General features: G+C 45.2%; 9 protein-coding genes across 9 annotated transcripts; 4 read left to right on the top strand and 5 right to left on the bottom strand.

Annotated features, from left to right (window-relative positions):
- Positions 1-9162: 9162 nt before the first annotated feature.
- Positions 9163-10266, top strand: E1B28_012617 (uncharacterized protein; the record flags this gene model as incomplete). The annotated part of the gene is made up of 1 exon (XM_043157748.1): positions 9163-10266. One exon carries the CDS (start codon positions 9163-9165, stop codon positions 10264-10266), a length of 1104 nt encoding a protein of 367 aa, XP_043005116.1.
- Positions 10267-14789: 4523 nt separating this feature from the next.
- Positions 14790-15179, bottom strand: E1B28_012616 (uncharacterized protein; the record flags this gene model as incomplete). Its single annotated transcript, XM_043157747.1, has 1 exon — positions 14790-15179. The coding sequence occupies one exon, from the start codon at positions 15177-15179 to the stop codon at positions 14790-14792; it is 390 nt and encodes a 129-aa protein (XP_043005115.1).
- A 236-nt stretch (positions 15180-15415) lies between these two features.
- MEF1_2 (Elongation factor G, mitochondrial) lies at positions 15416-15814 on the bottom strand (the record flags this gene model as incomplete). Its single annotated transcript, XM_043157746.1, has 3 exons — positions 15416-15496; positions 15555-15724; positions 15778-15814. The coding sequence occupies 3 exons, from the start codon at positions 15812-15814 to the stop codon at positions 15416-15418; spliced, it is 288 nt and encodes a 95-aa protein (XP_043005114.1).
- Positions 15815-16092: 278 nt separating this feature from the next.
- On the bottom strand, positions 16093-18039 carry MEF1_1 (Elongation factor G, mitochondrial; the record flags this gene model as incomplete). Its single annotated transcript, XM_043157745.1, has 3 exons — positions 16093-17185; positions 17232-17716; positions 17773-18039. The coding sequence occupies 3 exons, from the start codon at positions 18037-18039 to the stop codon at positions 16093-16095; spliced, it is 1845 nt and encodes a 614-aa protein (XP_043005113.1).
- Positions 18040-18128: 89 nt separating this feature from the next.
- On the top strand, positions 18129-19597 carry E1B28_012613 (uncharacterized protein; the record flags this gene model as incomplete). The annotated part of the gene is made up of 2 exons (XM_043157744.1): positions 18129-18530; positions 18584-19597. The coding sequence occupies 2 exons, from the start codon at positions 18129-18131 to the stop codon at positions 19595-19597; spliced, it is 1416 nt and encodes a 471-aa protein (XP_043005112.1).
- A 96-nt stretch (positions 19598-19693) lies between these two features.
- On the bottom strand, positions 19694-21370 carry E1B28_012612 (uncharacterized protein; the record flags this gene model as incomplete). The annotated part of the gene is made up of 8 exons (XM_043157743.1): positions 19694-19804; positions 19858-19934; positions 19990-20135; positions 20186-20317; positions 20378-20465; positions 20520-20546; positions 20595-20694; positions 20750-21370. 8 exons carry the CDS (start codon positions 21368-21370, stop codon positions 19694-19696), a joined length of 1302 nt encoding a protein of 433 aa, XP_043005111.1.
- Positions 21371-21728: 358 nt separating this feature from the next.
- CCT3 (T-complex protein 1 subunit gamma) lies at positions 21729-23648 on the top strand. The gene is made up of 6 exons (XM_043157742.1): positions 21729-21931; positions 21981-22568; positions 22621-22801; positions 22859-23186; positions 23247-23348; positions 23403-23648. Exons 1-6 carry the CDS (start codon positions 21865-21867, stop codon positions 23529-23531), a joined length of 1395 nt encoding a protein of 464 aa, XP_043005110.1. The 5' UTR covers positions 21729-21864; the 3' UTR covers positions 23532-23648.
- A 69-nt stretch (positions 23649-23717) lies between these two features.
- E1B28_012610 (uncharacterized protein) lies at positions 23718-25157 on the bottom strand. The gene is made up of 5 exons (XM_043157741.1): positions 25008-25157; positions 24843-24944; positions 24087-24791; positions 23939-24030; positions 23718-23890 (listed from the first exon to the last, which is right to left on the bottom strand). The coding sequence occupies exons 1-5, from the start codon at positions 25023-25025 to the stop codon at positions 23875-23877; spliced, it is 933 nt and encodes a 310-aa protein (XP_043005109.1). The 5' UTR covers positions 25026-25157; the 3' UTR covers positions 23718-23874.
- Positions 25158-25243: 86 nt separating this feature from the next.
- On the top strand, positions 25244-26544 carry E1B28_012609 (uncharacterized protein). The gene is made up of 6 exons (XM_043157740.1): positions 25244-25461; positions 25515-25599; positions 25650-25792; positions 25849-26054; positions 26109-26263; positions 26321-26544. Exons 1-6 carry the CDS (start codon positions 25250-25252, stop codon positions 26330-26332), a joined length of 813 nt encoding a protein of 270 aa, XP_043005108.1. The 5' UTR covers positions 25244-25249; the 3' UTR covers positions 26333-26544.
- Positions 26545-26555: the final 11 nt, after the last annotated feature.

Below are 26555 nucleotides of genomic sequence, written 5' to 3'. Positions count from 1 at the left end.
ATGCACTGGCATATCAAGGGATTGTACTATTAGAAGACTTGCAGTCTTCACAGAACCGTTCGTAGCAGAACTTAACAAAGTCAAAAGACCTTCATACTAGGAGTACCTACTTCTACGGGGGATTTAGTTGACAAGAAATCAGACATAGGACCACGCAGACTAGGAGAAATTTGATATGACCGTAGATCGAGTCCCGATCTGAGGAAAAGACAAAAAGACATGATACAGATCCCAGATCACAGATAGAGTACCTAGGAACCAGGCAGGAATGAACAACGGATCTCGGAGTCCACACTGTTCATGTGCTATGGTGATTCGGAACTCTGGATCCATATGCTGGAACTACTTGGACACACAAAGTCCATATGATTTGATAACGTCAAAATGCAGGATAAGGTCCGTAGGCAGGAAATACCATATGGTATGCCTATGTAGGTCCATTCTACATGCTGAAACAAGAATGAAGGACGGTCCAGATTGGTCCAAAACATATGATTCAAATACAGAAAAGCTCCGTAGACAAGATTCTGCACATGTAGCGGTCCCTAGTGATAAGATTTTGCATGGATTCATGGCTACGGTGCATTATTTTAAGAGATGAAACAAGTAGAGATAGGATTACAAAGCTAGCGTAGAAGTAGTATAAAAGTAGCTCATGTATCTGTAGATAAAAAAGTACTACCCGTGCGTAGGAAAGTCCTGAGTGGGTTGCCCGTGAGTAACTGCTCTTGACACCAATAGAGAGATTTGCCCTGTCTTTGTGCAGTGAAACGATAAGATTTGATTTGAACTATACGAGACCGTCGAGGTCAAAAACTAGAGAACTATCCGTCCGTAGGCCGCCGAGGTCTTGATTACTGTTTCGTGATCCGTCGAGGGTCTTAGCGTTCGTGTCCGCCGAGGACTTAGTTTTTGTGTCCGTCGAGGGCAATAGTCTCCAATCGTTCGAATTAGTCTTACCGTAGACGAAATTCATAGTCCCACTTAGTCCACTGGACAATAAACAGAGCCCCTACAAACCCTAGAGTCCCCATAGCTGTGGTGTTTTACACTTGCAGTTACACATTGATTTCATAAGAACTTCATACGATATTGAGACTGTGATCTTGTGCGTAACCTTTGCCAAGCAGTCCACCCTTGCAATCTTTCCTGGTGTGTAGAGTTATTGATAGACTTTACACGGAGGTTTACTAGTTTTTGGGTTGATTTGGTGTTGGTGCTACTCCCGTAGCTCTGATATTAGGTTGACTCTTGAGTGGTATACCTCGCCCATTACCGTGGGAGCAAGTCAAGTCACTGTTTGAGTCATGGCAGCTGCAACTTTACATGGACCACATGCATTGGTTACGACAACGACAACTTATTGGAAAGAAAACCATACCATATGAAAGCCCTGATTTTTCTCTTTACAGCAATATAAAAATGTCTATTTATCATGCTATTTTACAGACACTAAAATCGGGTACTCTACACCCGTTAGAAAATGGGGCTTGCACAGGAAGAAATCTGGTCATGCCCTATGTTCCATGAACAGCTTGTTGTTACATGACATGTCACCTGACTACATCACATCACCCTTTTTATTCATTTCCTCTTGTTTATCCCTCCTCGTCCTTTCAGCTCTTTGTGTCTGGTTTGAGGAGGTATGTTATTCACTCATTCTCACTCATTTGTTCTTGTTCTGATATTATACCTAGCTTACCTCATCTGTACTCGTGTCGCTTAGGTATAATAGAGGTCCTTTCACCTCTTTGTGTCTGGTTCGAGGCGCTTACCTTGTCTGTACTTGTGTCACTTAGGTTCCGACTTCATCTTCATCTACAGGTTATGGGCCTTCCTAGGTTTTGAAGGGTGATTATTTTTGGACCATGATGCATGTACGCAGACACACAGGATCACCCACATTCTTTCCTTTTTTAATTTCACCCGATTCTGTGGTTATCAATCTGATCAACGGTGATATCACTAATGCAAGAAAAGCACACCAAGCAAATAGATCAACGAATCTATTGCTTTTAGTATTAAAGGTGGGGGTTCGAAAGTTCAGCTTGTCGAAGGTTACGCCTTCTTTGATTTCTCGAGATGTAGACAAAACTAACTCTGATTGTGAAGTCTGGTTCGAGATAGTAGAATTCTCTACTACTGATCTGTTTTTATTTATATTTATATGAATCTAACAGTCTGAAGCCTACTTCGGCTTATGAGACGCGAACAATCTCTTGTGGCCCAAGTGCCTAGAGCCCCCAAGTGGACTTAACCAAATTCCAAATCCAAATCTGTGTTCTGACCAAAACCAACACACACACTGATGAAGTCAGGGCAAAATCCAATCACTTTGAGAGTTCCTGCTTAATCGTACAATTTAGGCAGTACTAACTGCTTGATTGCACCAACTGAGCAGTACTAAAACTAAAGAATCCTAGCTTTTACAGGACTCCTTATATACCGCTCAAGAACTAGAAAATATGAAAAGTAAATAATAAACGGATTTTCTACTGAATCTCTGATTTAGATGAGAAAAGAATTGGAATAGACGTCGAATTTCCTTCTTTGGCCATTTGTTCATCGCTTTTGAGTATAATCTTCTTCTTCCCTCTCTCTTCTCGGTCTTCTCGGTTTCTTCCATGTGCAGTCCTTGTAGGTCCAAGCCCCTCTTTCTTCCGGTCTGAAGTCGGACGCATGGTCTGCATATTCGATTGCTCCTTTCCATTCCACATCTTTCCGCTGCCATGATCGAATGAATCTCATATCTCTTGTTCCCCTAATCTGCTCGATGTCCGAAAACACTTTCCCTCGGACAATTTCTAATCTCCTCTTATCTGACTTCTCTTATCCTATCTCTGAGTAATCTAATCTTATTCAGAAGTTTTCAATCCCAGATCTAACTTCGCTCTAATATCTGTCAATGTCTTAACAATCTGTCTGTAATCTGTTTTCCTTGATGTCTAATAGAAGTAAAACAAAATAGTATAATATCCCTTGATTACCCAAAACATGTTACCGAAGGCAGAGAGGCCAATGAACATAGAAGGTTTGGAATTTGCTGTCTTCTTGAAGTCCTACAGGTTTCAGATTACTCTTCTCGAAGATCTCTCTCTATTCAATTTCCTTCAAACAGAGGTCTAGGGTTTTGACTAGCAGATTGGGCTATCTCTAGTCCTCTTATTTCCACTAATTATTATCTGTTCTTCTTTCTTAAAAGCAAAAATTGAAGTCTTTTATAGCATTGCACAAAACAGGCACAACATCGCATTGATCGTTCACCATGGTTTTTCTCGATCGCGACTATTCACATCCATCATGCATGGATCAGCCGTTATCTCCAGATCATGAAAATCGTCATGTGTAAAACTTCCCCACACCACAGTCAGTGCCCATCTGTTCAATCATACATGAACCTCCACGTTCACTATTGTATCAACCACTTGGCTCTACGGCATCGAATCCCACAGGCTCATGGTATAACGAACCAGCTGGATCAACTTCATTTCCTTCTCATTCTTCCACTTTTCTGTCTACAAATAGTTTTCCCATGCCTTTAAATGCACTGTCTTCCTTAACTAATGATGAAATCACATACCATCCGAACATATCCACTTTTGATAATTACTGTAATAGACTTAACATGCTTCAACAAAACTTTCCTCCTTCTTCTTTATCCACTTCGCAATCGGCTCATTTACTTTCATTGCCTCAACATAACATGCAATACCAGTTTCCACCTTCTGCTTCTGAACCGATAATTAGATATAATAATCCCTTTATATCTCCTACTTCCTTCCCATCATTTTCAAACCACAATCCTGTTATGGATGTGTGGAGATCGACCGGACCCGAGTGGATCTGACGAATAGAATGATAGATAGATAGAAAGAAGAAGTGAAGAAGTGATCGGAAGTGATTGGAATGTTTCGGACAGCGAAGAGAGTGATGAGAGTGATGAGTCTTGACAGTAGCCGAAGTTATTGGACAACAGCTCCCTGAGTTGAACTGTCTTAGACCTGATCAATGAGATAACCAGAGTCGAGTTAAATTCTGAAGTACTAGCTATTAAGAAGTACATCTTATATAGTACTCGAGATAACTAAAGTGAAAGTAGGTGAGATCCGATCGGAGTCCAAGTCAGACAGACTAAGGAATTAAGTGAAGTTACTAGACTGTATGGACACTCGGCCAAGTAGAGATAGTGGAGTAAATAATGTGAATGTGTGGAGTATAGGAATGATAGTAAGTAAAAGCATCTTGGTCTTTGTTACAAACAATCCTTGGTCATAGACTAGGGACTGGATGGAAGCGGACCGTAATCTGGTCGGTCCGGAATGGATCCAGCACGGATATAACAAATCCCTTTCATGCACGTCAGAATAATCTGCTGCAATCTTCTTCTTATTCAATTCCTCATACTGTACATTTCAATGATCCTCCTGGGGCTGTTCCTGTTATTGATGCTGGGAATCTGGTACTGGATACAACTTCAACACAACCACAATCTCCCACCAGGCTCTACAATCCGTTTCTGAACACTGCAGGCGCGCATCCTTTGCTATTGTCTCCTGCAGCCAACTATTTTCCCACTCCTGTGTCTCGAGCTTTAAAAAGATCACAATATTGTTTGCTGCGAGTACCACCATCCTTAGTATCGAACGCCATCTCAGAAATAAAGAAGATTGAACCCTGTCAGGAGTCGATCCATGGGTGAGGCGAGCTGACAATTGAAGGGGAAAAGGAATGACTCCTAGGTAGAATTGACCAGACAAGAGTGAAGTTCTACTGTACACTTGGAGTACTTATATACTGCACTACTTAAGGGGTAAGGAGTCGAGGGGGCAGGGGCCTCCCTATCTACGATGGTCTACGGCAATTGCGAGTCAGACAGAGTGCTCAATGGTAAGGGGCCGAAGGGGTGGAAGGGAGGACGATCACAAGGATCGAAATGATCAAGCACGAAGGTGGGAGGGGTTGTGATAACATGTGAAGTACTATGGAGGAGTACTCGGAGTACGGCGAGTTCGTGACACATCCAGTTCTCAAACTTACTAAGACCTTGACTTCCCATTTTGCCTTGTGTCTTTTGATTTCTTCCAGAAAGTGGTCCACAGGAGTACCTTCGGTACTTGTGGCGTGAATGGCGCGAATGAATTCGGGTTTTAAGAGGACAATGTCTCTGTTATCATTCTCCCCCCTCTCATGGCCCTTTTGTCTCAAAAGTAAGTCCGGTTTAGTCTGCGATTTTCCTGGTTTATGAACCAGTACAAAGTCGTAATCCACACTAGAGTCACCGCCCATCTTGCCTGTTGTCAGTTGAGGGTTTTCGACATCATGAAGTATTGTAAATTTCGGTGATTGGACCAGATTTCGAATTGTACTCCATTCATGAGATAATGCCTCCATTCTGAGAGTGCATGCATGATAGCCAACATTTCCTTGTTGTGGATATCATAGTTTCTCTCGGTTTCGTTCAGTCCTTTCAGTAGAAATGCGATCGGCACCCACCCATCCTCTTGCTTCTGGGATAAGATTGCTCCCATTGCAAAGTTCGAGCTATCCGCCTCAACCCTAAATGATGCATGATTGATAGGGAAATGGAGTACTGGGTCCGAGCATACTGAGTCCTTTAGCAAGTCAAATGCTTTCTGCTCAGGGCTCTCCCACTTCCATACATGCTCCTTTTTTGTTGAATTGTTCAAGGGTCAGGAGAGGTTGGAGTACCCATGAATAAACTTTCAGTAGAAATTCATGAATCCTAGAAAGCTTTGAACATCCTTAACACATTCGGGCGTTTCCCACTTTCTTATTCTGTCAACCTTCACAGTATCCATATGTAGACGACCATTCCCAATGATTAAACCCAGGTACTCCACTTCAGCTTTATGGAATTCACATTTTTCCGGTTTGAGGTATAGGTTGTGCTCCTGTAGAATGCGGAGTACCTTGTCCACTGTTTCTCTGTGTGAGTCCATGTCTTCACTGAAGATCAGAATATTGTCCATGTAGACAATAACCTTTCCAGTGATAACAAGATCTGCAAAGATTTCATTCATCATAGTTTGGAAGGTTGTGGGGGAGTTCGTTAGGCTAAAGAACATCACTAAGGGTTCAAAAACACCCTGGTTGGTCACAAATGCTGCTTTTTGTTCATCCCCTTCCTTAATCCTGATATTGTTTTATCCCCATTGTACATCTAATTTTGTGAAAATCTTGGCATTCCGGAGTTTATAGAGTACGTCGGAGATGAGGGGAATGGGGTACTGATTCTTGATTGTCATTGTGTTCAGTTTCTGGTAGTCCTGTACTGGACGCAGTTTCCTGTCTTTCTTTTTTACAAAGAAAAAGGGCGAGGATATGGGGGACTTGGATGGGTGAATACATCCAGTCTTCAGGTGTTCTTCTATAAACACGTCGAGTTCCTTCTGTTCCTCTGCTGATAGTGGATACAGTTTACTCTTGAAGGGTTCTGAGCCTTCCTTGAGTTCAATGGCATGGTCCCACTTCCTTCGCTTGGGTAAGGAGTCGAAATCTCCCTTTTCAAATACTGAGCGGTACTTCTCAAGGTACTCCAGGGGTACCATTTCTTCTATCGTCTTCTTTCCTTGTTCCTGCATGTACTGGGCAGCTAGCTCCGCCGCTATGCTTCTTTCTGCATGAATCTGTTCCACTTTCTCGTCTTTGAAGTGAATTTGCATCATGAAGATTCGATCCTCTTTTTCGATATCTTCAGTATCTTCTTCCTTCCATATTTGCCACATTCGGCAACGTTTACACTCTGGTGGGCATCCATTAAACTGAAGGGTCCCCTTTTTCCAGTCCACCGTTGGGTTATGATGCTGAAGCCAGTTATACCCTATGATCACATCGCTTTTTCCCATATCAGTTACAGCAAATGTGGTGACTTCAGTGTGGTCCTGGATTGTAATTCGAAGTTTGGCCATGTGGGAAATCCTGCCTGCACAATTAGGAGTACCATTGGCATTATAGACAGGAATTGGCCGAGCTAACTCATTCAATTCAAGGCCTTTGTCCATCGCAAACGCCTTATTGATGTAGCAACTGGTGGCTCCGCAATCGAGGAGGCCTTTGGTAACAAGTCCTGTGTGCGAGTTAAGGGTCTCCAGAGTCATCGGCACTAACACAGAATCTCCTTGAATCTTCTGGATCCATCGAACAGATTCTTTTAGCTGTTTAATGGTCGAAAGTGCATCTTGAACTGTCATCTGGAGAATATTGCATACTAAGTCGTTGTTGACTTCGGACGTCCTGCTTTCATGCGACCATTTCTTCAGGAGATGTTGTCCCTTTCCCTTGTTGTGACATAAGTTCCAATAGATCCAATAGGCATACTTCTTTGATGCGGGGTAAGGGAGTTCAGGATTACTAGTTTTAGGGGGTACTTGAGCAGGTACTCGCTGAGGTACTCCAGCTCTTTTTGCTTTTAGCGATAAGTTGGGTACAGGTTTTTCTGATACGTCTTGGTCTTTCACCAAGTCACTCTCGTTCGTTAAAACACTGAACCGATTGTTATTGGATTTACAGACAAAGGATCCCTTAGGTGGCGTATCTTTCTTTCTAAGGGGTTTTAAAAACCCGCCTCCTCTCCAATTTTCCTGAACTCCGCTTTTTCTGCAGTACTAAACAATTGGATCTCGTTAAGAAGTCGAGACATGCGATTAACCCTGGAATGAGGGCAGTCCTGTGCAAGGTGGCCAACTTCTTGATAGTTGTAACACTGACGGTTTCCATTCGAAGCATTAGGATGAGCATGGGCTTGATCGATTTCCATAGGTCGTCCTTGACCTCTGAAGGTTATACCAGTTCCCGTCTTAACTTCTGCAGGTCCCAAGGTTGTGGTTGACACAGTGGGTACCGTTGATACCTGATTCTGGAAAGGATTGTTAGTACTCCAGGGTACTGCTGCTGCAGGTTTGGCTGCCGGAGTATGCACATTATGCTCCACTTTCAGAGTCTGTGCACTGTGCTCCTGAAGGTCAAACCAAATTGCTGCTTCCTTCCATTTGTCATAGCTCTGTGGCATAGGATCCATGGCGTAGATACGACTAATGAGGAACGGTTTGCGATTCGTCTTTAAAAGCATCAGGAGTCCCTCTTCTTTGAGCCCGGATTTGGCTCGGTACTCCTCAAACTCAAGGAAGAATTGACTAGCCAACTTGTTAGGTTTCTGGACCAGGCTGTGGAGCTTCCTCTGTGCTATATCCTTCTGGTCACCACCAGTGAAATCTCGATGGATTTCTGCCTTTAGGTCATTGAATGATGCTGGCCACTGTCCATTCTCGATTTCTCGGATTTTATTAGCCACCCATTTAGGAGGCAGTACTCCGTTGGTCATATGGGCAAGGGTTTTGAGGACCTTTGCATGGTCCACAGCGTATTTCTCTGGATTTCTCTGGAAATAAATATAGAGTTGGGCGAAGAAGGGATCAATGCCTTCGGGGGTTCTGTTGAACACTTTGGGCTTCATAGCAGATAATTTCTCATTACTCTGGCTATGACTCTTCTCGAGTAACCTAGCAATGACTTCGTTTTGAGTATTCAACTGACTCAGTTGTCGCCAAATGTTGACATTGAGTTCCCTATCCTGCTGTTGTGTGTTAAGACCCTGGAACCATTCTTTGGTTCCTTGAGCGAGGACTTCTGGATCGGGAGAGCTGGCCCAGCATGTTGGGAGATGTTGGGATTCATGTGGGTATCCTGATCTAAGGTGGCAGACATGTGCACAGTGATCAGGATGAGAGGTTTCCAAACTAAAGGTTGGTAAGAGTAGAAAAGGTCAGGTCACCCCTGGGATACTCTTGTCTATTGTTAGGAGTCGATCCTTGGGTGAGGCGAGCTGACAATTGAAGGGGAAAAGGAATGACTCCTAGGTAGGATTGACCAGACAAGAGTGAAGTTCTACTGTACACTTGGAGTACTTATATACTACACTACTTAAGGGGTAAGGAGTCGAGGGGGCAGGGGCCTCCCTATCTACGATGGTCTACGGCGATCGCAAGTTGGACAGAGTGCTCAACAGTGAGGAGCTGAAGGGATTGAAGGGAGGACGATCGCAAAGATCGAAATGATCAAGTGTGAGGACAGGAGGGGTTGTGATAGCACGTGAAGTATTATGGAGGAGTACTCAGAGTATGGTGAGTTTGTGACAAACCCCTAATGTCGAAGAACATATTAGCATGGGATCAACAAATCATGTCGCCAATCACACACTTACAGCTTAATGGACACATCTGCAAGCCTCCACCTGCGGGTACTCCCCAAGACATCTACAATACTCCAGTCTATCCGCCTATTGTACCAAGTCCTGGGTCTACAGATATAGAGATGGAGGAATATACCACCTGGAGAGAGAATGACCATGCAGTATGGCAAATACTCATGTATCAAATTTCGAACAATATCCGGACATCCTTGCTGGGTCCTCTGACTGCTGGGCATATCACTATGGCAAGAGAGCTATATGAGACGATACATGGAAATTGGGGATTGAGTAGCCCAGTCGGTGCTATGGTGACCAAAGACTTGTTATATCTCATGAAAGCGATCGAATTATCGGATGTTGACACATATGTTTTGAACTACCGCACTCAGGTCTCGGTACTAGCTCAAAGTATGATTGTAGATTGGCCACACGTGCTCCATCATTTCGCGAATGGATTACTGGATATGTACACCTACTCTCAACTCCATACCATGATTCTCACTGCAGCGTCCACCCTGGGTTGCTCAAAAGATACCTTTGAACACTTGGCACGTTCTGTGATGGATGTAACTGTAAATCAACAACATCGCTTAGGCCCAGGAGTCCGGAAGCCAGCCCAGGCAACTGCTACTACACAGAATCAACCTGTCTGTGATGGATGTGGTGGTATAGGGAGAACGAAAGATCAGTGTCAAAAATGCAACTCTAGTCTTACTCTGTCACCTTCCGCTGTTACTACATCTCGTATGACTAGTACACAGCTGCCACCCCCCCCCCCCCCTAATATTACTCAAAAGCCTGTTTGTTCACAAATTGCTGCTGTAGCTACTCCTGCAATCAAGGAAATTAATGTGTATGCTGCCTGCCTGATATCACCGGAAAATGGTTCTGACCTTTTGGACTCGTCTCCAGATGCTCATCCTCTGTCCACTCTTCTTCATAAGGATCCAGGTGTATTCCAGGTTCTGGCTCAGGAGTTCTCAGTGGTACTCCATTCTAGTGTTATCGTTGGTGCATTCGGTTCAGTTCAGCACCATTTGTACCAGGTTGGGCTTTGATGGGTCGGCAGGAACCATTCAGGGACACGGTTCGGGCCGAAAACCTGACCCAAACTGGTTAAACTGTGGTTCCTGAGTAAAATTTCCTCAGACAAATATATTAAACTTTTTGCCGACTTTTTGTGAAATAATGGCAAATGGCACCACTTTGATGTGACAATGATGGTGCTCTGATGTGACATTTCTTGTGACTCATAGGTGCAAGTGACCCACTGGGTCGTGTGGTTCGAAAACAGGGTTTTTCGGGCTGAACTATATTTGGTTTTTTTGGCAAACCGTTTATGGAACTATTTCGGCAATTCGGTTCGCAGTTTGGTTACAAACTGGTGCTAGCCCGAACTCATGAGAACACTACTCCATTCTGCTTGCACGAAACATGTCATTAACGACGTGTCATATTTCATTTCCTATGATGAATTTACTGAGACGTGTCTTATGACAGCTGGGGGTGAAACGGTTGTTACGAAGGGAACGGGTACTTGCATATTCGATGTCCCATTAGAAGGCGAAGATACTATTGTGCTTCACTATCTTACTTGATGATGAGTCGAGTAAATTGCTACTGCTGACTTCTCATCCAGATGATGGCCAGTGCTCCTCCTGGTTGATTGACTGGAAACACCGTCTATTTTTCATCCAAAGTCGTTTTGATACCTTTTCACGTTCCTGCAATACATTAGACTGTGACATTCCACCGTCCTTGGATTTTTCATGCTTTACCTTTGAAAAAGTCGACGATAGTGGAGATGTGATCCATTGCTGTTTAGGCCATATTATCACAAATCTGCAACTCACCTAGTTTCTTGATGTGTTGTAGTGGAGTGGTAGAAGGAGATTATTAGTGAAGCTTAGATGGAGAGCACAGAGATGTTGTATGAAGACAAAAGATGTTGATAAGTCTGAGGCTCTAAGGCTCAGACTGTCTAGCTTATATACATGAATTCTATCTAGGACCCCAGATACTATACTAAGACCTCTAATACTCTATTTGAATAGTAGCACATGGTGTGCTTGGTAATTGTCTGATTGTAATACTTCAGGTACATTCCAGAACAATGGTTCCTTAGCAACAATCTGAGAAACCATATGGTACACTGGGTAATCCTGGGAAACCACATGGTGAAGCCTGGGAAACCATATGGTGCAGTGGGTAACACTGAGTAAATATATAGTACTCTGGGTTGGTCAAGCATCCTTGGCAACAAGGATCAACATCTAGACATCTAGCCTGCCAAGGCTGTTACTAGTGCGATCTAGATCTAACATAATTCCCCCTGGATCTGATCTACAATCTGAAGTGTCTAGAATGGTCTAGAACAAGTCCAATGGTCCACTCCATCTTTGGAATATCTAGTGATATGATAAGATAAACACATGGCACAGATGAGATAAATGTTAGATAGAGATAAGACAGTGAAATCTGTGACACATATTGGTGAATGGCGTCTATGGCTCCTGCTACTGGGTCAATATGTCACCGGTTTAAAATGGAATGGAAAACACATGAAACCCATGTGTGCTCCATGCATTGAAGGCAAGGGGGTATGCTGACCGTATGATCACAACATGAATCGTGCAGAACGACCTCTTCAACTCCTACACATGGACACATGTGGGGGTTTTTCCTGTTCAATCTCCATCCAGGGCAACATACTTTCACATTATCCTCGACGATTTTACCAACTGGGCATCCCTACTACCGATGAACCAAAAGAACGAGGCAGCAAAGCATGTGAAAGACACCATCTCCCACCTTGAAGCTCTTGACCATTTGCAGAAACATGACTGGAAGGTTCTGACTGTTTGATATTGCGCTGAAAATCGGATTTAGCCTTAATATGCACATTTTTAATCATTTTATTGACATTTGAGTTATAAAATAAGGGAATGTAGGACTAGGGTGAGCCCAAACTACTAGTCAAAGCACAAGCCTCTACGTGAGACTTTAGCAGTACGAAAAGTATGGAATCAGAAAGACGAGAGACTTTGCAAGGTTTCGAAAACAGTAGAAACTTCAAGAAGCAGCCTCTTAAAAACCTTCGTATTTTGGATAGAAGGCCTCGTCTCACTTGCAGAATGCTTGGGGCAAACATAGGGAATTTATTGAACACTTTACTTTGACTTCACAAAGTATTGTTGGACAACTCGGACTTAAAGGAAATAACGAAGGATATATCAGACAAAGGACCTACATGTGGACTTAGGACCTACATGTGGACTTAGGATAGAAATATCCGATGCCCATGAAGTCATAGGAAAAGGAAAGGATTACAGCCTTCCGAAATAAAGGAAATATAGACTTCGCAAGGTTGACGTGACAGTTGTTACTGGGGACAGGAACACAGGAAATATGTCATGGATGGCGACTGGTTCTTTTCCTTATTTAGAGGACATCAGGATGATGGTGACAAAGGAGATATGTTTCCAAGGATATGTGGGCAACTCGGAGACCTCGGGAAGTCTAGGCTCTGTCAGCGTAACATGGATACAGACAGGGGACTCTTGGCTTATTATTTTATTCATGGTTTCTGGCACAATCTCTGGCATTATACCTGATTAGGCAAGTTTCTGTTTGACTGAAAGGGATTTTATTATTATTCTCAAGTTTACTACATATCTCAGATTTTATTATTTTTATTTAGAAAAGTGTATATAAGGAGGGAGGGTAGCAGGAAATTTCCCCCAGCAGCCTACAAGCGGAGACGCAGTTCACCTACTAGTGTAGCTCAAGGATTTTACCTTTGCCCCTCACTTCGTTGAAGGTTGGTGTTCTGTGTTTGGATTGGATTGATTTGGACCTATTGCAATTTGGATTTGATTGGATTGATTTGGACCTATTGCAATTTGGATTTGATTGGATTGTTATTGGAATTGAACTTGGATTTTGAAGTCAATTTGGACTTATATTGAATTGGAATTGTATTGGGACTTGATTGGAAATTTGAACTTGAACTTGAACTTCGCGAAGTCTTGAGAAAAGCTTTGTTGAATCCTTATTGTTGAAATATTGAATTAGTGTTTTGTCTTGTCATTTGATAAGAAGGAATAGAAACTTGATTGAACCTTAAAAACCGAATATCCCTATATTCTCTCTTTCTTAGTGCCTCTTAGTGCAAACTAAGGCCTTAGAATACTGACCTCCACCCCTTACTCTAAGAACACTCTTTTGGTGTGGTTGGTTTGTGCACTTCGTGCTTGAGGTGTGTTTTCCAGTCCCATTAGTAGCGCATTCCAACAGAAACTCACCTAATCAGGTATAATGCCAGAGATTGTGCCAGAAACCATGAATAAAATAATAAGCCAAGAGTCCCCTGTCTGTATCCATGTTACGCTGACAGAGCCTAGACTTCCCGAGGTCTCCGAGTTGCCCACATATCCTTGGAAACATATCTCCTTTGTCACCATCATCCTGATGTCCTCTAAATAAGGAAAAGAACCAGTCACCATCCATGACATATTTCCTGTGTTCCTGTCCCCAGTAACAACTGTCACGTCAACCTTGCGAAGTCTATATTTCCTTTATTTCGGAAGTTCCACGAGCTCTCAAAACCTCAACATAATCATTCCACATTGCCTTTGCGATCTGCTCTCTTCTATCATCAGCCTGTGCACATTCCTCTGGAGACACAACCAATGATGTAGCTGGGGGACTTCTTTCTTGGCAACGTTGTATGGAATCGGTGGCATCATTGTTCTCAGCAGCATCATTGGCAGTATAGTCATGAATCTGAATGAAGTTATGAAGGGCAGAAAGGGCAAAAAAACAAGGTGTGTTTGGAAATGAATGGGATACTCAGGAGCTCTAGAAAAAATTGGAAAGCGGCGTTTTAGAACTCCAAAAATCCGTTCAATTATATTGCGAGCTTGTAAATGGCGGAGATTGAATAACTCTTTATAGTTTCGAGGACTGCAAAGAATTTGGAAATCAATAGCATATAAAAACCATCAGGCCATTGGAAAGTACTGTTCACCAGCATTCCCCCACTCCTGTAGATGATAGTGGACAGCACAATAGGGAACCATCAAGATGTCACATGAGGGGAAACCAGCATCTGCTAGAAGGTATCTTCCAGGAGGTATCGTAAAATACTTCTGATGACGAGCGAACTTGAAGATATCTGAATCTGCACCACTTCCTTCCCAACCACTCATTACAAATGTGAACTTCAAGCTGAAGTCACACATGGCCAAAACATTCTGCCCCAAAAATCCTTTTCTATTTCGGTATCTGGGCATATCTTCAGCAGATACATGTGCATGGAAATGGGAACCATCAACTGCCCCTCGGCAATTTCTGAAATAGGGATAGAGTTTTGGGTTGTTCTTGATTTCCTCTAGTGTCTTGTCCTCTGGTAGATGAACATACTTACTGTAAAATGCACCCACAAAAATGTTCAGAATATGGTGAATATAGCTGCCACACAGAGTCGTACTTATCATCAAAAATGGACAAATGTGAGCAAAGAAAAATGAACATACATAGACACAGTTGAACAGCTCCGTTGAAATCTCTCACAAATCAATCAGAAAGTTGATCCTGTACTGGCGAAGTAGAGGAACATGGCTAGTTGCTCATCTGCAGTCACGTATTTTGAGTCAGTCAGACTGTAGAATAACTGCAGTTCCAGCAACAGCTGGCAAAAAACTTCCTTGGTCACTCCAAGTTGCTGCTGAAACCGTAATGGATGACCTTTCAAGAGCTCGTCAAGCCAGCACTGTCCTGTGAGAATAGATGTGTACATCGGAACAGGTTCTTTGGCAGGGTGGCCTGTAATGGCAACATAGGCAGCAGAGGCACAGATAAGAGCAAGAGCACCGAGTTTCTTCCGCTTCTGTTTTTTATCCTGCTGCATTTGCTCCCAAGACACCATAACTCGAGGTGCATGGCAAGGTTGGAGACGTAAACGAGCCATTTTTAGGACGCCAGAGGCAAAACGGTGTTGTACGTGGCGGGTGTGACAAAATGTTACAAATGTTACAATATGTGACATAACACGTTAAGCTAAGCTAAGCTAACGCTAAGCCGTTCACCCGAACAGGCCCTTAGGTTCCGACTTCATCTTCACCTACACAGCTGTAATAACAAAATGTGCAATCATTAAACTACATCAACTAGTATAGTCTATCTATATTCAACAGTGATATGAATCTACTTTTTAGTCTGGGGAAGTGTTTTTCTGTATGCTTCCTCCATCTCCTTTTGCAGGCTGGGTAGAACAGGCATGTGGTTCTACAACAATAGTGTTAGCACCAGCAGTCGAGTAGGGCTTCTCAAAAAGAGTTCCGACCTTGTATTCCATGCTGAACTCTCCTTTGCCTTGAGTTGAGCCCCGAAGCTGATTTGAATATCCAAACATATCGTTGAGGGCAACCTCGGCGATACAAGTAAACTCGTCATCACGAACTTCGCTGTCAATGATGGTTCCCCGGCGAGTATTCAAACCACCAATGACGGAGCCTGAAACCCAGTCAGTCTATTGTTGGGGGGGGGGAAGGTCAAAAACCCCATACTTTGGAATTCAACGGGGGCGACCACTTCGACCGTCATGATAGGTTCCAATATGACGGGTCGGGCGGCGTTGTACACTTCACGAAAAGCACCGATAGTGGCCAACCTGAAGGCCAATTCAGATGAATCAACGATATGGAAGCCACCGTCCTGGAGCACAAGACGACAACCTGTGATAGGATTCCCAGAAAGTGTGCCTTTCTCCGTTGCTTCGTAAAAGCCCTACCGAGCGTGTCAGAAGGCGGTAACAGCCAAGTTCAAAGACAAACTCGCCTTTTCAACAGCAGGAATAAAATTTGTAGGGACACTTCCTCCGATTACATCGTCGACGAACCCTTTGCCCTTCGGTGTTCCACTTCCCTCCTCGATGTCTTGCTCTGATTCCAAGGGTTCGATATACCCGATAACCTTGGCATATTGGCCGGCACCACCAGTCTGCTTTTTGTGTGTATAATTGAAGTCCGCACGTTGGGTGATAGTCTCACGGAACGCGACGCGAGGTTTACCGGTGGTGCAGTCAACATTGTATTCGCGGCGCATGCGTTCAACGTAGATCTCAAGATGGAGTTCCCCCATTCCAGAAATGATGGTCTCTTTGGAAGTGGCATCGACATGTACGCGGAAAGTAGGATCCTCCTTCTGGAAACGATTGAGAGCACGAGAGAAATTGGGAGTTTCGATGCCATTCGACTTGATAGCGAGGGAGATGACGGGCTCAGGAACAAACATAGATGTCTGAAAAGACTTAGTAAAGCGCCGCTCACGGTTCGACCATGAACAGCACTTGCCATCGAGTAATTCGTCGAACCATCGGTGAAGGTGTCACCACTGGAGCACTCCACTCCGAAAATAGCACAAATTTCACCAGGACCAATGGATTCAATGTCTTCCATCTCGTTGCTGTGCATACGGACCAAACGAGGAACTTTCACCTTTTTCCCAGTGCGAGCGTTATAAATCGTTTGTCCTTTTCTGAGGGACCCTTGGTATACGCGCATGTAAGTCAATTGTCCAAACCTTCCTTCTTCCAGCTTGAACGCCAAGGACACCAAGGGAGCGTTGGCAGAAGGAGTGAGGGGAACTTGGGGGGCAGAGGTCGGTTGGTTCGTATCGTGAGCGAAAACTTCGGATTCAGATGGGTTGGGAAGGTATGCACAAACTCCATCAAGTAAAGGTTGAACAGCTGTATTCTTGATTGCAGAGCCAAGGAAGACGGGAGAAAATTTGAGGGCTATAGTGGCCCGACGGATAGCGTCAGCAAGCTGAACATTAGTTGGCTGCTGGTCGGAGAGAACAAGGTCGCCAATTTCTTCATCGACTTCGGCAAGCTGTTCAATGAGTTCAATCCGCTTAGCCTTGGCCAGGTCTAATAGTTCGGAAGGTATTTCGTCCCGGACTACGAGGTCGATACTAGACGAGCATTAAGTATGGCTGACACGGGAAGGAGGTCACTCACCCCTTGTGTCCTTCATTATAGATTGAACGCCAATGGACAAGGTCTACCACGCCTTTAAACTCGTCCTCAACGCCTATGGGAACCTGGACGGCGGCTGCGGTCATACGGAGTTTCGTGCGAATTTGTTGCACAATTCTCCACGGGTTGGCACCAGGCCGATCCATCTTGTTGACAAAAGAGATCCTCGGAACGTTGTATCTGCGCATCTGCCTGTCGACGGTGGTTGTTTGACTCTGTACACCGGCAACAGCGCATAGAACCAGAATAGCACCATCTAGGACACGTAAGGCGCGTTCAACTTCTATTGTAAAATCGACGTGACCTGGAGTGTCGATGATGTTAACGGCGTATTTGGAAGTGTCCTTGGTTACAGGATTGGTGGTTTCCCAATCGCAGAAAGTGGCAGCACTTTGAATAGTTATTCCTTTCTCTCGTTCAAGATCCATGCTGTCCATTTTAGCACCGACATTATCTCGTCCACGAACCTATTGGTAGTATGCGTTGAGCCACAGAAATGAATGAAAGCTGGCTATTGGCGCACCTCGTGTATCTCTCGTATCCGACCGGTATAAAATAGTATACGTTCCGTCAAAGTTGTTTTTCCTGAGTCTATATGTGCAGAAACACCAATATTGCGCTGAAATGTCAGTCGTCTATGGTCTTGGTCGGTAAGAGGATATGTGGGAGGGGAAGGAGCCAGGTCGGCAATTGGAGCGGCCGCAGTCGCAGTAGCGGCCTTGGAAGTTGCTGAGAACAAGAAGGGCCGTGAAAATGGCCTCGAAGAGGAGGCCAATTTCCTGGCAAACATGAGAATGGTGGTCGTCCCGAGCAGAACCGCGACGCGAAATAATTCCAAAACATGTTTCACACACACGCGCTTAGCGGACCACGACCACGATGGCCCAGCCAGTCAAGGCAGAAGAGCCACCAATGCATTCCCTTACCCCAACGCCATCGAAGCCAGCAACGCCAGCCCCCGCAACCGCTGCTCCTGCAACACCTTCCCCAGCTGGTTATTGGGCTATCGACCCAGTTCTGCAAGCTCAGTCTGCTCAACCAGGCCAGACAGCCTCAGGAACTTATCAGTATAGCTATTATCCCGGTTACTACCAGTATCACCAACAGACTCAACCAACCTCTGGAACACCGACCCCAGCCCCTTCTACAGTTCCAACTTCGGCCACCAATACAGTAACAGCCGCCAGCAACAGCAATGCCACCAATAGCAACAACGCTGCTGATTCCAATGATATTGCTACGCTGAATGATGCTTTGGGAAGTGCAGGAGTCGATTTACGCGTACGTCTTGACTTTCTTTCCATTCGAAGTCCTGTCGAATATGAACGTTTCAGGCCGAAGAGGAATCACTGCAGCGTTTAGCAGACACCTCATCAGGTTATAGATCCCATCTTTCTTACAATTCTTCGTACAACCAAGACCGTACGCGAAAACAACCACCCACTCCTTCATTCAACACAACCTTTCTTGGCACGACCATGCGTAATATCGCGACCACGCACAAAGTCACTCGCGTTCCGGAGGATTCTATCAACTATTTGGCGCTAGCCCTTCGTGCACGACTAGGAGACCTTGTTACCTCCATGGTCAAGGCAGTCAAACATCGTACAGACGCCCAATTTGATCGCCCAGCAACAATGTATCCCGCGCCCACTATCGACCCTTCGAAAGGTGGTGTCATCATATCCGAGGGCAGTTCTCAAGACAAGGTAGACGATTCGATACCTACTCCGGATCCAGTCCCAATGTGGAGTATAATCATCAGGACTGATGTTGCCAAACAGCTGGCTGCAATCGAAAAGGTTGAGAGAGAAGAAGAAACGCGGGTGAGAAAGGAGCGCAAGGAAAGAGCAGACCTTGCTGCCTCTCACGCTGCAGCCCTTGCCGCACAGGCTGCAGGAAACAATCCTGCAGGTGTTGGAGGTGACGGTGAAGACGGTGAGGCTCCAAAAAAGAAGAGAAAAAAAGATGGGCCAGGAGTTACTGCGAGAAATATGTCGGAGGACGTTAGGAAGAAGATGTCGAATGCTGTAGCTAGTCAAGCTGCAGGAATTGGAGGAAGATACGCTTGGATGACAGCAGCGAACGCAAACGCTCCGCCACCGCCAAAAAAAACACACCCAACGGCCACGTCGTCAATATCTACCACCAATACCATCACACCAGCCCAAAACTCGGGCTCATCGACCTCATGGGGAAAGTCTTATTCTGCGACAACAGCGAAGAAGTCAGATCCTCCAGTGGACGAGGATACGAGAGTATTGGTTACGATGAGGGATGCAATGTTTGTCATCTCAACAGAAAGAGGGCATGGTGGTGGCCGAGGTTCAGCCAGAGGCTGGACCTAGCTGTGAAGGTGTCTTTGTTTACTATACCTACTTTGTTACTCGAACTACGGCTACTTTTTAGCTGAACATCACCTCGTTGTACCTGTTTAACGAGCATTACATCGGACCCTTCACAAGCCACGGTTTATTGGCCAGTGTCCATTCATCAAGAATCCTCCAAAAATGTGCCACCACACTCTTATCGACGTGTCTCCGGTGTTGGTCGATCTATGTGCAGATGTCAACAACCAAGCGAGTATGACGCTGGACGGGAATGTGACCTTCAGTTCGGTTACATTCCAATCCCTGATTTTAGGATTCGGGGGCTCCGTGGTCCACGACACATAAACACCTTTCACTGTCAAAAATTAACTGCTTAGCCTTCTTCAGGTACATGATTAGATCCCACTTGCCATGGTGAAATAGGATTTTGGGTTCGCTCCATCTGTAGGGCCTAAATTGCCATGCCTGACCGGTAGTCATGACACATACGACACGGTCCCAAGCATCCGCGCCCCCAAATTTTGATAAAGCTTCCGTCGAATCAACGACGAAGTATCTGAACCATGTTTAGTATCGACGCAAAAATAATGAACCCGATAAACAAACTTGCTATGAACGGCCGTCTCTTTGCCGCTCGAATCGATGTGCGTCAATTTCCGATATATTGGGATCATATCCTCAGGTCGAGAATTGCCTTCCGAACGAGCTCTTGCCTGTGCCTCTAGAGATGGCTCGAATCTAAAAAAGTATCTAGACTCAGAATCAAGAAGTCTCTCTGAGCCTTGAAGTATATTTCACACTGATTCTTGGAGAAACCGCTTGACATTGTGCATTGTTATGAGGGCGGTTGGTGACGACGAGATCATTATTATTGGATAGTTTTGCCCTAGAAACAGGATGAGCTCCATTTTGAACTTGTTGAGTGGTTCAGATGACATACTAGCTTTACGGGCTTGCATCTTAGGATCTAGAAGAGCTGTTTAATGAAGCGGTAAACGTATTCGATATTCTATACCTGGTACAGGCGTTACAGCAGCTGGTGCAGCACCAGCTCGACCGGCGTCTTTCAGCTTCTTGAGTTTCTCCGCGAAAGCCTGCCGGACAGAGGAGAAGTTCTATTTCAATTCATGATAGTCAGAGGAGATACAGTTTGAAAAAGAGAACATGCACATTTGCTTTAACACCCCGTAACACCGAATTTTTATCCCGAAGTTCCACTTCTTGAAGTTTGATCTTTTTCACAACCTCTGCATCATGAGAGTCTGGTATATACCTGCGCTTGGTCGGGGAAGTAGTACCAGAAGTATGAGAGGAAGGAAGAACGAAGGACGACGAGTTTCCGGACGCGCCACCGACGGCAAGAGTTCGCTGATAAACTGAAGGAGGAGTCCCCGGAGGAGTTGTCGAAGAGGCCAGTGGTGCAAGTCGATCATGATCCTCCACTGTACCCTCTAGCCAATCTACGACTCCCTTTCTCTCTGTAACACTGACAAACCCTGTCATAAGTCCTGCCTCCCTCGCCTGCTTCATGTACTCTGCACCAGGAGAGTTCTTGTGAGCCCATGCGAGGTATATCGCTGCTAGACTGTAAGTGTCGTGAGACGATGCGGAGGAAGAACCTGAGCCTGTGAAGAATCGAGTTGATATTGACTTTAAAAATGCATGTCCAGAAATGACAATGTGTGTTGCAATCGCGAGGGAAGAGCAAGGTTCGGAATTTTTTGCGAATGTAACGGGAGATTTGGATTTTACTGCCTGGCGAAGAGCCAAAAGAGGATCTGAAGCTGACATTGTGTCGAGGGTCAGAATGAGGAAGCGTCGCAAGTGGTATACGTGACCAGACGCGATTTTCCTTTCCTTCCACCAAATTCGTCAAAAAAAAGGACCGTCATCATGTCGGGACAGACTCCAGTCTTTGTTATGAGAAAGTCCTCCTGTTTTTTCTGAAGGAAGCTACTAAGACTTGAACCTTTCCAGATACGACGCCGGAACGGCAGTCAGGTCGAAAAGCTCAAATATCCAATATCACAGCAGCCAAGGTCAACGTTCCCCACCCTGCCAATATAAAACTTTGACTGATCGTACATCAGACCGTTGCAGACGTTATTAGAACATGTTTAGGCCCGAAGTCCATGCTGAAAATGATTCTAGATCCGATGGGAGGAATTCTGTACAATATATTTCACCGTTGGAACGATCATGGCTAACATATAATCGTCAGGTTAACGAACGACGGAAATGCCATTCTTCGAGAAATTGATGTAGCTCATCCCGCCGCGAAGAACATGATTGAGCTTAGTCGCACGCAAGATGAGGAGTGTGGAGATGGAACTACAAGTGTAATCATCCTGGGTAGGTTGTTATGCCTCCATCGACTCTCCAATAATGACAACTCGTACAGCGGGTGAGATTCTTGCACAATCGCTGTCTCAACTGGAACGAGATATCCATCCTGTTGTCATCATCTCCGCTTATAACAAGGCACTGAAAGAAGCTCTGGATATTATCCAGCGGATATCGGTGCCGATCGACGTAAAAAACGACGAGGAGATGTTGTCTCTCATAAAGACGTCTATCGGCACGAAGTTCGTTATGCGATGGTCCGATCTCATGTGCAAACTTGCGTTACAGGCGGTTCGAACTGTCGCGCAGGAAGAAAATGGACTTAAAACTGTGGACATCAAGCGATACGCGCGTGTCGAGAAGATACCAGGCGGGGAAATAGAACAGAGTCAAGTATTGAGCGGGGTCATGTTGAACAAGGACATCACCCACTCTCGTATGAGACGACGAATCTCAAACCCGAGAATTATATTATTGGATTGCCCGTTGGAATATAAGAAAGGAGAGAGTCAGACGAACATGGAGTTTTCTAAGGAAAGCGACTGGCAACGTGCTCAAGACATCGAAGAAGAGCAGGTTAAAGCAATGGTCAACAGAATTCTAGAGTTCAAACCAGACCTTGTTATCACAGAGAAGGGTGTTTCAGGTCGGACAATTTCCTTGTTGCTAGGAAGTGTACTGATATCGTTTTCATGAAGACCTTGCTCAACATGTTCTGGTCAAGCATAACGTATCAGCAATCCGACGAGTACGAAAGTCAGACAATAACCGTATCGCGCTAGCTGTTGGTGCGACCATCGTCAATCGGGTGGAGGACTTACGCGATTCCGATGTCGGGATGAAATGCGGTCTTTTCAACATTGAAAAGATTGGAGACGAGTGAGTTTCCCCTCAGCCTTGCCCTGTGCTCGAACTCACGAATTGAACGCGTTGCAGGTATTTCACTTTCCTTACCGATTGTAACACTCCCAAAGCATGCACCATCGTTCTCCGAGGTCCTTCAAAGGATATTCTCAACGAGATCGACCGAAACCTTGCTGATGCAATGTCAGTTGCCCGAAATGTGGTTTTCAACCCTACACTTGCTCCAGGTGGTGGCGCGACAGAGATGGCCATCGGTGTCGGTTTGCAAGCAAAAGCAAGGAGCATCGTCGGTGTTGAGGGATGGCCATTTAGAGCTGTAGCCGATGCAATGGAGGTCATACCGAGGACGTTGGTCCAAAACGCTGGAGGAAATGCAATCCGTGTCTTGACTGAACTTCGCGTATGTTTTTCGGTCTGCTACGAAATCAAGGAACCGCGACATTAACACGGCTAACCACAGGCTAAACACGCAAATGGAGAGAACTCGTGGGGAGTCAATGGTGAGACTGGAAAGATCGTGGACATGAAATCCTATGGTCTCTACGAGTCCGCCAGCGTCAAGGTTTGTTCAAAGTACGAGAGTCGGTCATCGGCTATGCTAATCAAATTCAAACAGATTCAAACCTTGAAGACTGCTATTGAGGCTGCTCGGATGTTGTTGCGAGTGGACGACGTTGTGCAGGCTGTTAGAAAAGACAGAGAGCAAAATCAAGGTCCTCCTCCGGAGGAAATGATGGAAGGCTAGTGTCTAGCATATATGTATACTTTAGTGAATGTGGTCTACTTGAGGCTCCTCGTCTTCTGAAGATTAAGTCGATTAAGTCCCAGTATCAGACGCGTCATTAACATGTAAATTCTTGAGGATCCTATGTTTGATTTTGGGCGCGTATTATGCCAACGCCGTCTGACTCACTCTCCAAACACTTGAACGTTTATGGTAATGTTGTATAGCATTCATACAATATCTACGAGGTATACGCTAAAGTGAGTGGATGGCAAGTACCGGCGCATGAGTGATGGTGGATGTGTAAACAAGAGAACATGAAAATAGAAGAGAAATACGATATACGAGACCTCCATCCACCAAATTACCATTCAAACTCGCTGTGAAAAGCGTCAGCGAGACTGAAGTCACATAGGCTGGTTGCATACCCAGTGCATTTTGAGAAGAGATAATCCTTATTATTGACATGAATCATGCCATCTTTCAGAATACACTTCCACTTGTTTTTGACTCTAGCAACCTGTGAAGATTGTCATCAGAAGGATCCGAAGGGGCAGCATTTAAGTAGGTGGTTACCTTATCATATGTACAAAACACGATGTCAGCGTCGTGCACAGTTCCCTCCTCGATGCCTTCGTCGTCACCTTCATCAGAGTCGTCAAGATCGGAATTGATTGCTTCATCACCAGCACCGGAAGATGAAGCAGTTTGCGATTGTGGTTGAGGGAGAGAAGGGTGAGACGGCCGTGGTGCAAAAGGGGGAGGGGATGGTGAATCATCAGAATCTTCCGACGGACCATCTACTTGAGGGATACGATTCCCATTTGTGGTATTGGTGCCATTAGTGGTAGGTGCAGACGCTGAAGTACTTGGCTGGGAAGAGGAGTTGCTTAGCGCTACATTCGGAACGTATTGTCGACCAAGGGGGATACCGGCCGCTGATGCGGGACCGTTGTTTGCGATAGTCGGCGGAGAGACAGAGGCAAACGATAGAACACCTGCTTGGCCACCAAACTGCTGTGGTCGCACAGCTCCATTGAGCTGAGGACCAGGCAACGGGGGCATCGCGTACTGCAGCTGGGGCGCAGTGAGAGCGTAGCGTGGATCCGTCGGTTCAGTCTTGATTTGTCCAGGAGCAGGGGGTGAAGTATAGTAGTGAGGATGAGTACCAGGCATCAGTATTGGATGAGGAGGATATGGGTGGTGTTGTGATTGGGCAGCGGGCTGTTGAACAGCTTCGAAATCGGCCACACGAGATTCCAAGAGCTTAGCTTGCCATTTCTGATATCGAATGAATGAGAAGGACAAGGACGCCTGAAAATGAGGACGTACTTCTCGCAGCTGAGTGAAAACATCGTCTCCAACGCCATACTCCTCAAATTCAGGCTTGATACCGTTCATTACATCTTCAATAACAGCTTGATAGATGGCAGGCTCCAATGGAAACGCATATCAACTCTATGTAGAGCTACAGGCGTCCGAATGAGTATTGCTCACCACAATTTTATTCGACATGACTCAGTATTATACACAATGAGGTTGTTCAGGATTTAAGATTCAAGAGCTTTGATGACGCTGAACGCAGGCTGTTGGACGACGACGACGAAGGCGGCGACGGCGAACACAGCGGGGCGGGCAGGCTGTGGGAGAAGAAGAGGAAAGACGCTTTATATACTAGGTGCCACCCCATGCATAAGCTCTAATTCAAACTCCGACCGAACCCTCTGACCTCCATTACAATGAGCTTTCAGGATGTCGAAGCTGGTATCCAACACACATCCAATTTCCCCGTTCCTTCAAGCCCACAATCTCCCGAAGATGCTACATTCGTCTCTCTACAGTCTTCTCTTTCCCTTCAAGTATTCAAGATGAACTCCAATGTGCAAGGTATACTCAAACTGGTGGATCAACTCGGCACTACCAAGGACTCCGCAGCCCTTCGGAAACGCTTGTGCGTCGTTTTAGCTGCTGGACAACCGGTCTTCTAATTTCAAGCTCTTTCAGACATGATTTAACGGAGAGCACCCGTGCCATGGCGAAGCGTGGGTCGGAGGACCTGAAGAAATTGACCACCCAGCAAGCATCTCTTGTGAGCTCCTCCTTTCCGTGAGTTCGATCTAAACTCTGAAGTCTTTACAGCCACATCAAAAGACAACTCTTCAGAAGACTTCTCACGACTTTCAGATGTCTTTGGTTGCTTTTCAGCGGGCACAGCAAGTCAGTGCGGAACGGCAAAGGACCGTAGTTCAGGGAGTAAAACTAGCTGTTGAAGATGATCAACCGTGCGTCCTAAACTTCTTTCTTCACCCGGCTGAGATTATTGACATAACTCTCAAAGTACCGACTCGGAACCTACGAGCTCACCAGAACAGCGGCAAGCCCAGTTACTCCACAGCCAATTATCACCCCATGAATTAGCCTACCAAGAGTCCCTGATCCAAGAACGAGAAGCTGACATCCGGGAGATTGAGACCGGTATACACGAATTAGCAGAGATATTCCGTGACCTTGGTACCTTGGTCGAACAGCAGCGACCCATGATTGGTGAGCCCGGCCATCTTCTCGCCCTTATTAGCCCATTCATCAAACTCCTCAAAGATAACATTGACTACAACATCTCATCTGTCGCTGCTGATACCTCACGCGCTGCCGAAGAACTTAATACTGCATCGGAGTATCAGCGTCGAGCCGGTCGTCGCGCTGCTTGTCTCATGATCATCCTAGTTGTTGTCGTTGCTATCGTTTTACTTGCCGTAAGTTCATTCACAACTCGCCCGTTGTATAGGTAACTAACGGCTGCTTGATTCAAGGTTCTATCATAGCAAGACTCCACTCTTCCACTATATGTTATACCCTACTTATAATTATGCATTATACTTCTTAACAATCTCGATGGATAATCTGTAGTACTTCAGATGTCTCCTACCACCAACCACCAGTTCTATTACCAGCAGCGGCTCAAACAGCCCGTATTATATCGAGAAATAGTAGGAACTCCAATCTACAATTGATACTACGATACACATGCAGTCATGATCATTGAAA

The sequence above is a fragment of the Marasmius oreades genome, chromosome 8, assembly GCF_018924745.1.
Source record: "Marasmius oreades isolate 03SP1 chromosome 8, whole genome shotgun sequence".
Lineage (NCBI taxonomy): Eukaryota > Fungi > Basidiomycota > Agaricomycetes > Agaricales > Marasmiaceae > Marasmius > Marasmius oreades.
Note: the sequence above shows the minus strand (reverse complement) of the source record. Positions and strands in the feature narration are given on the sequence as shown.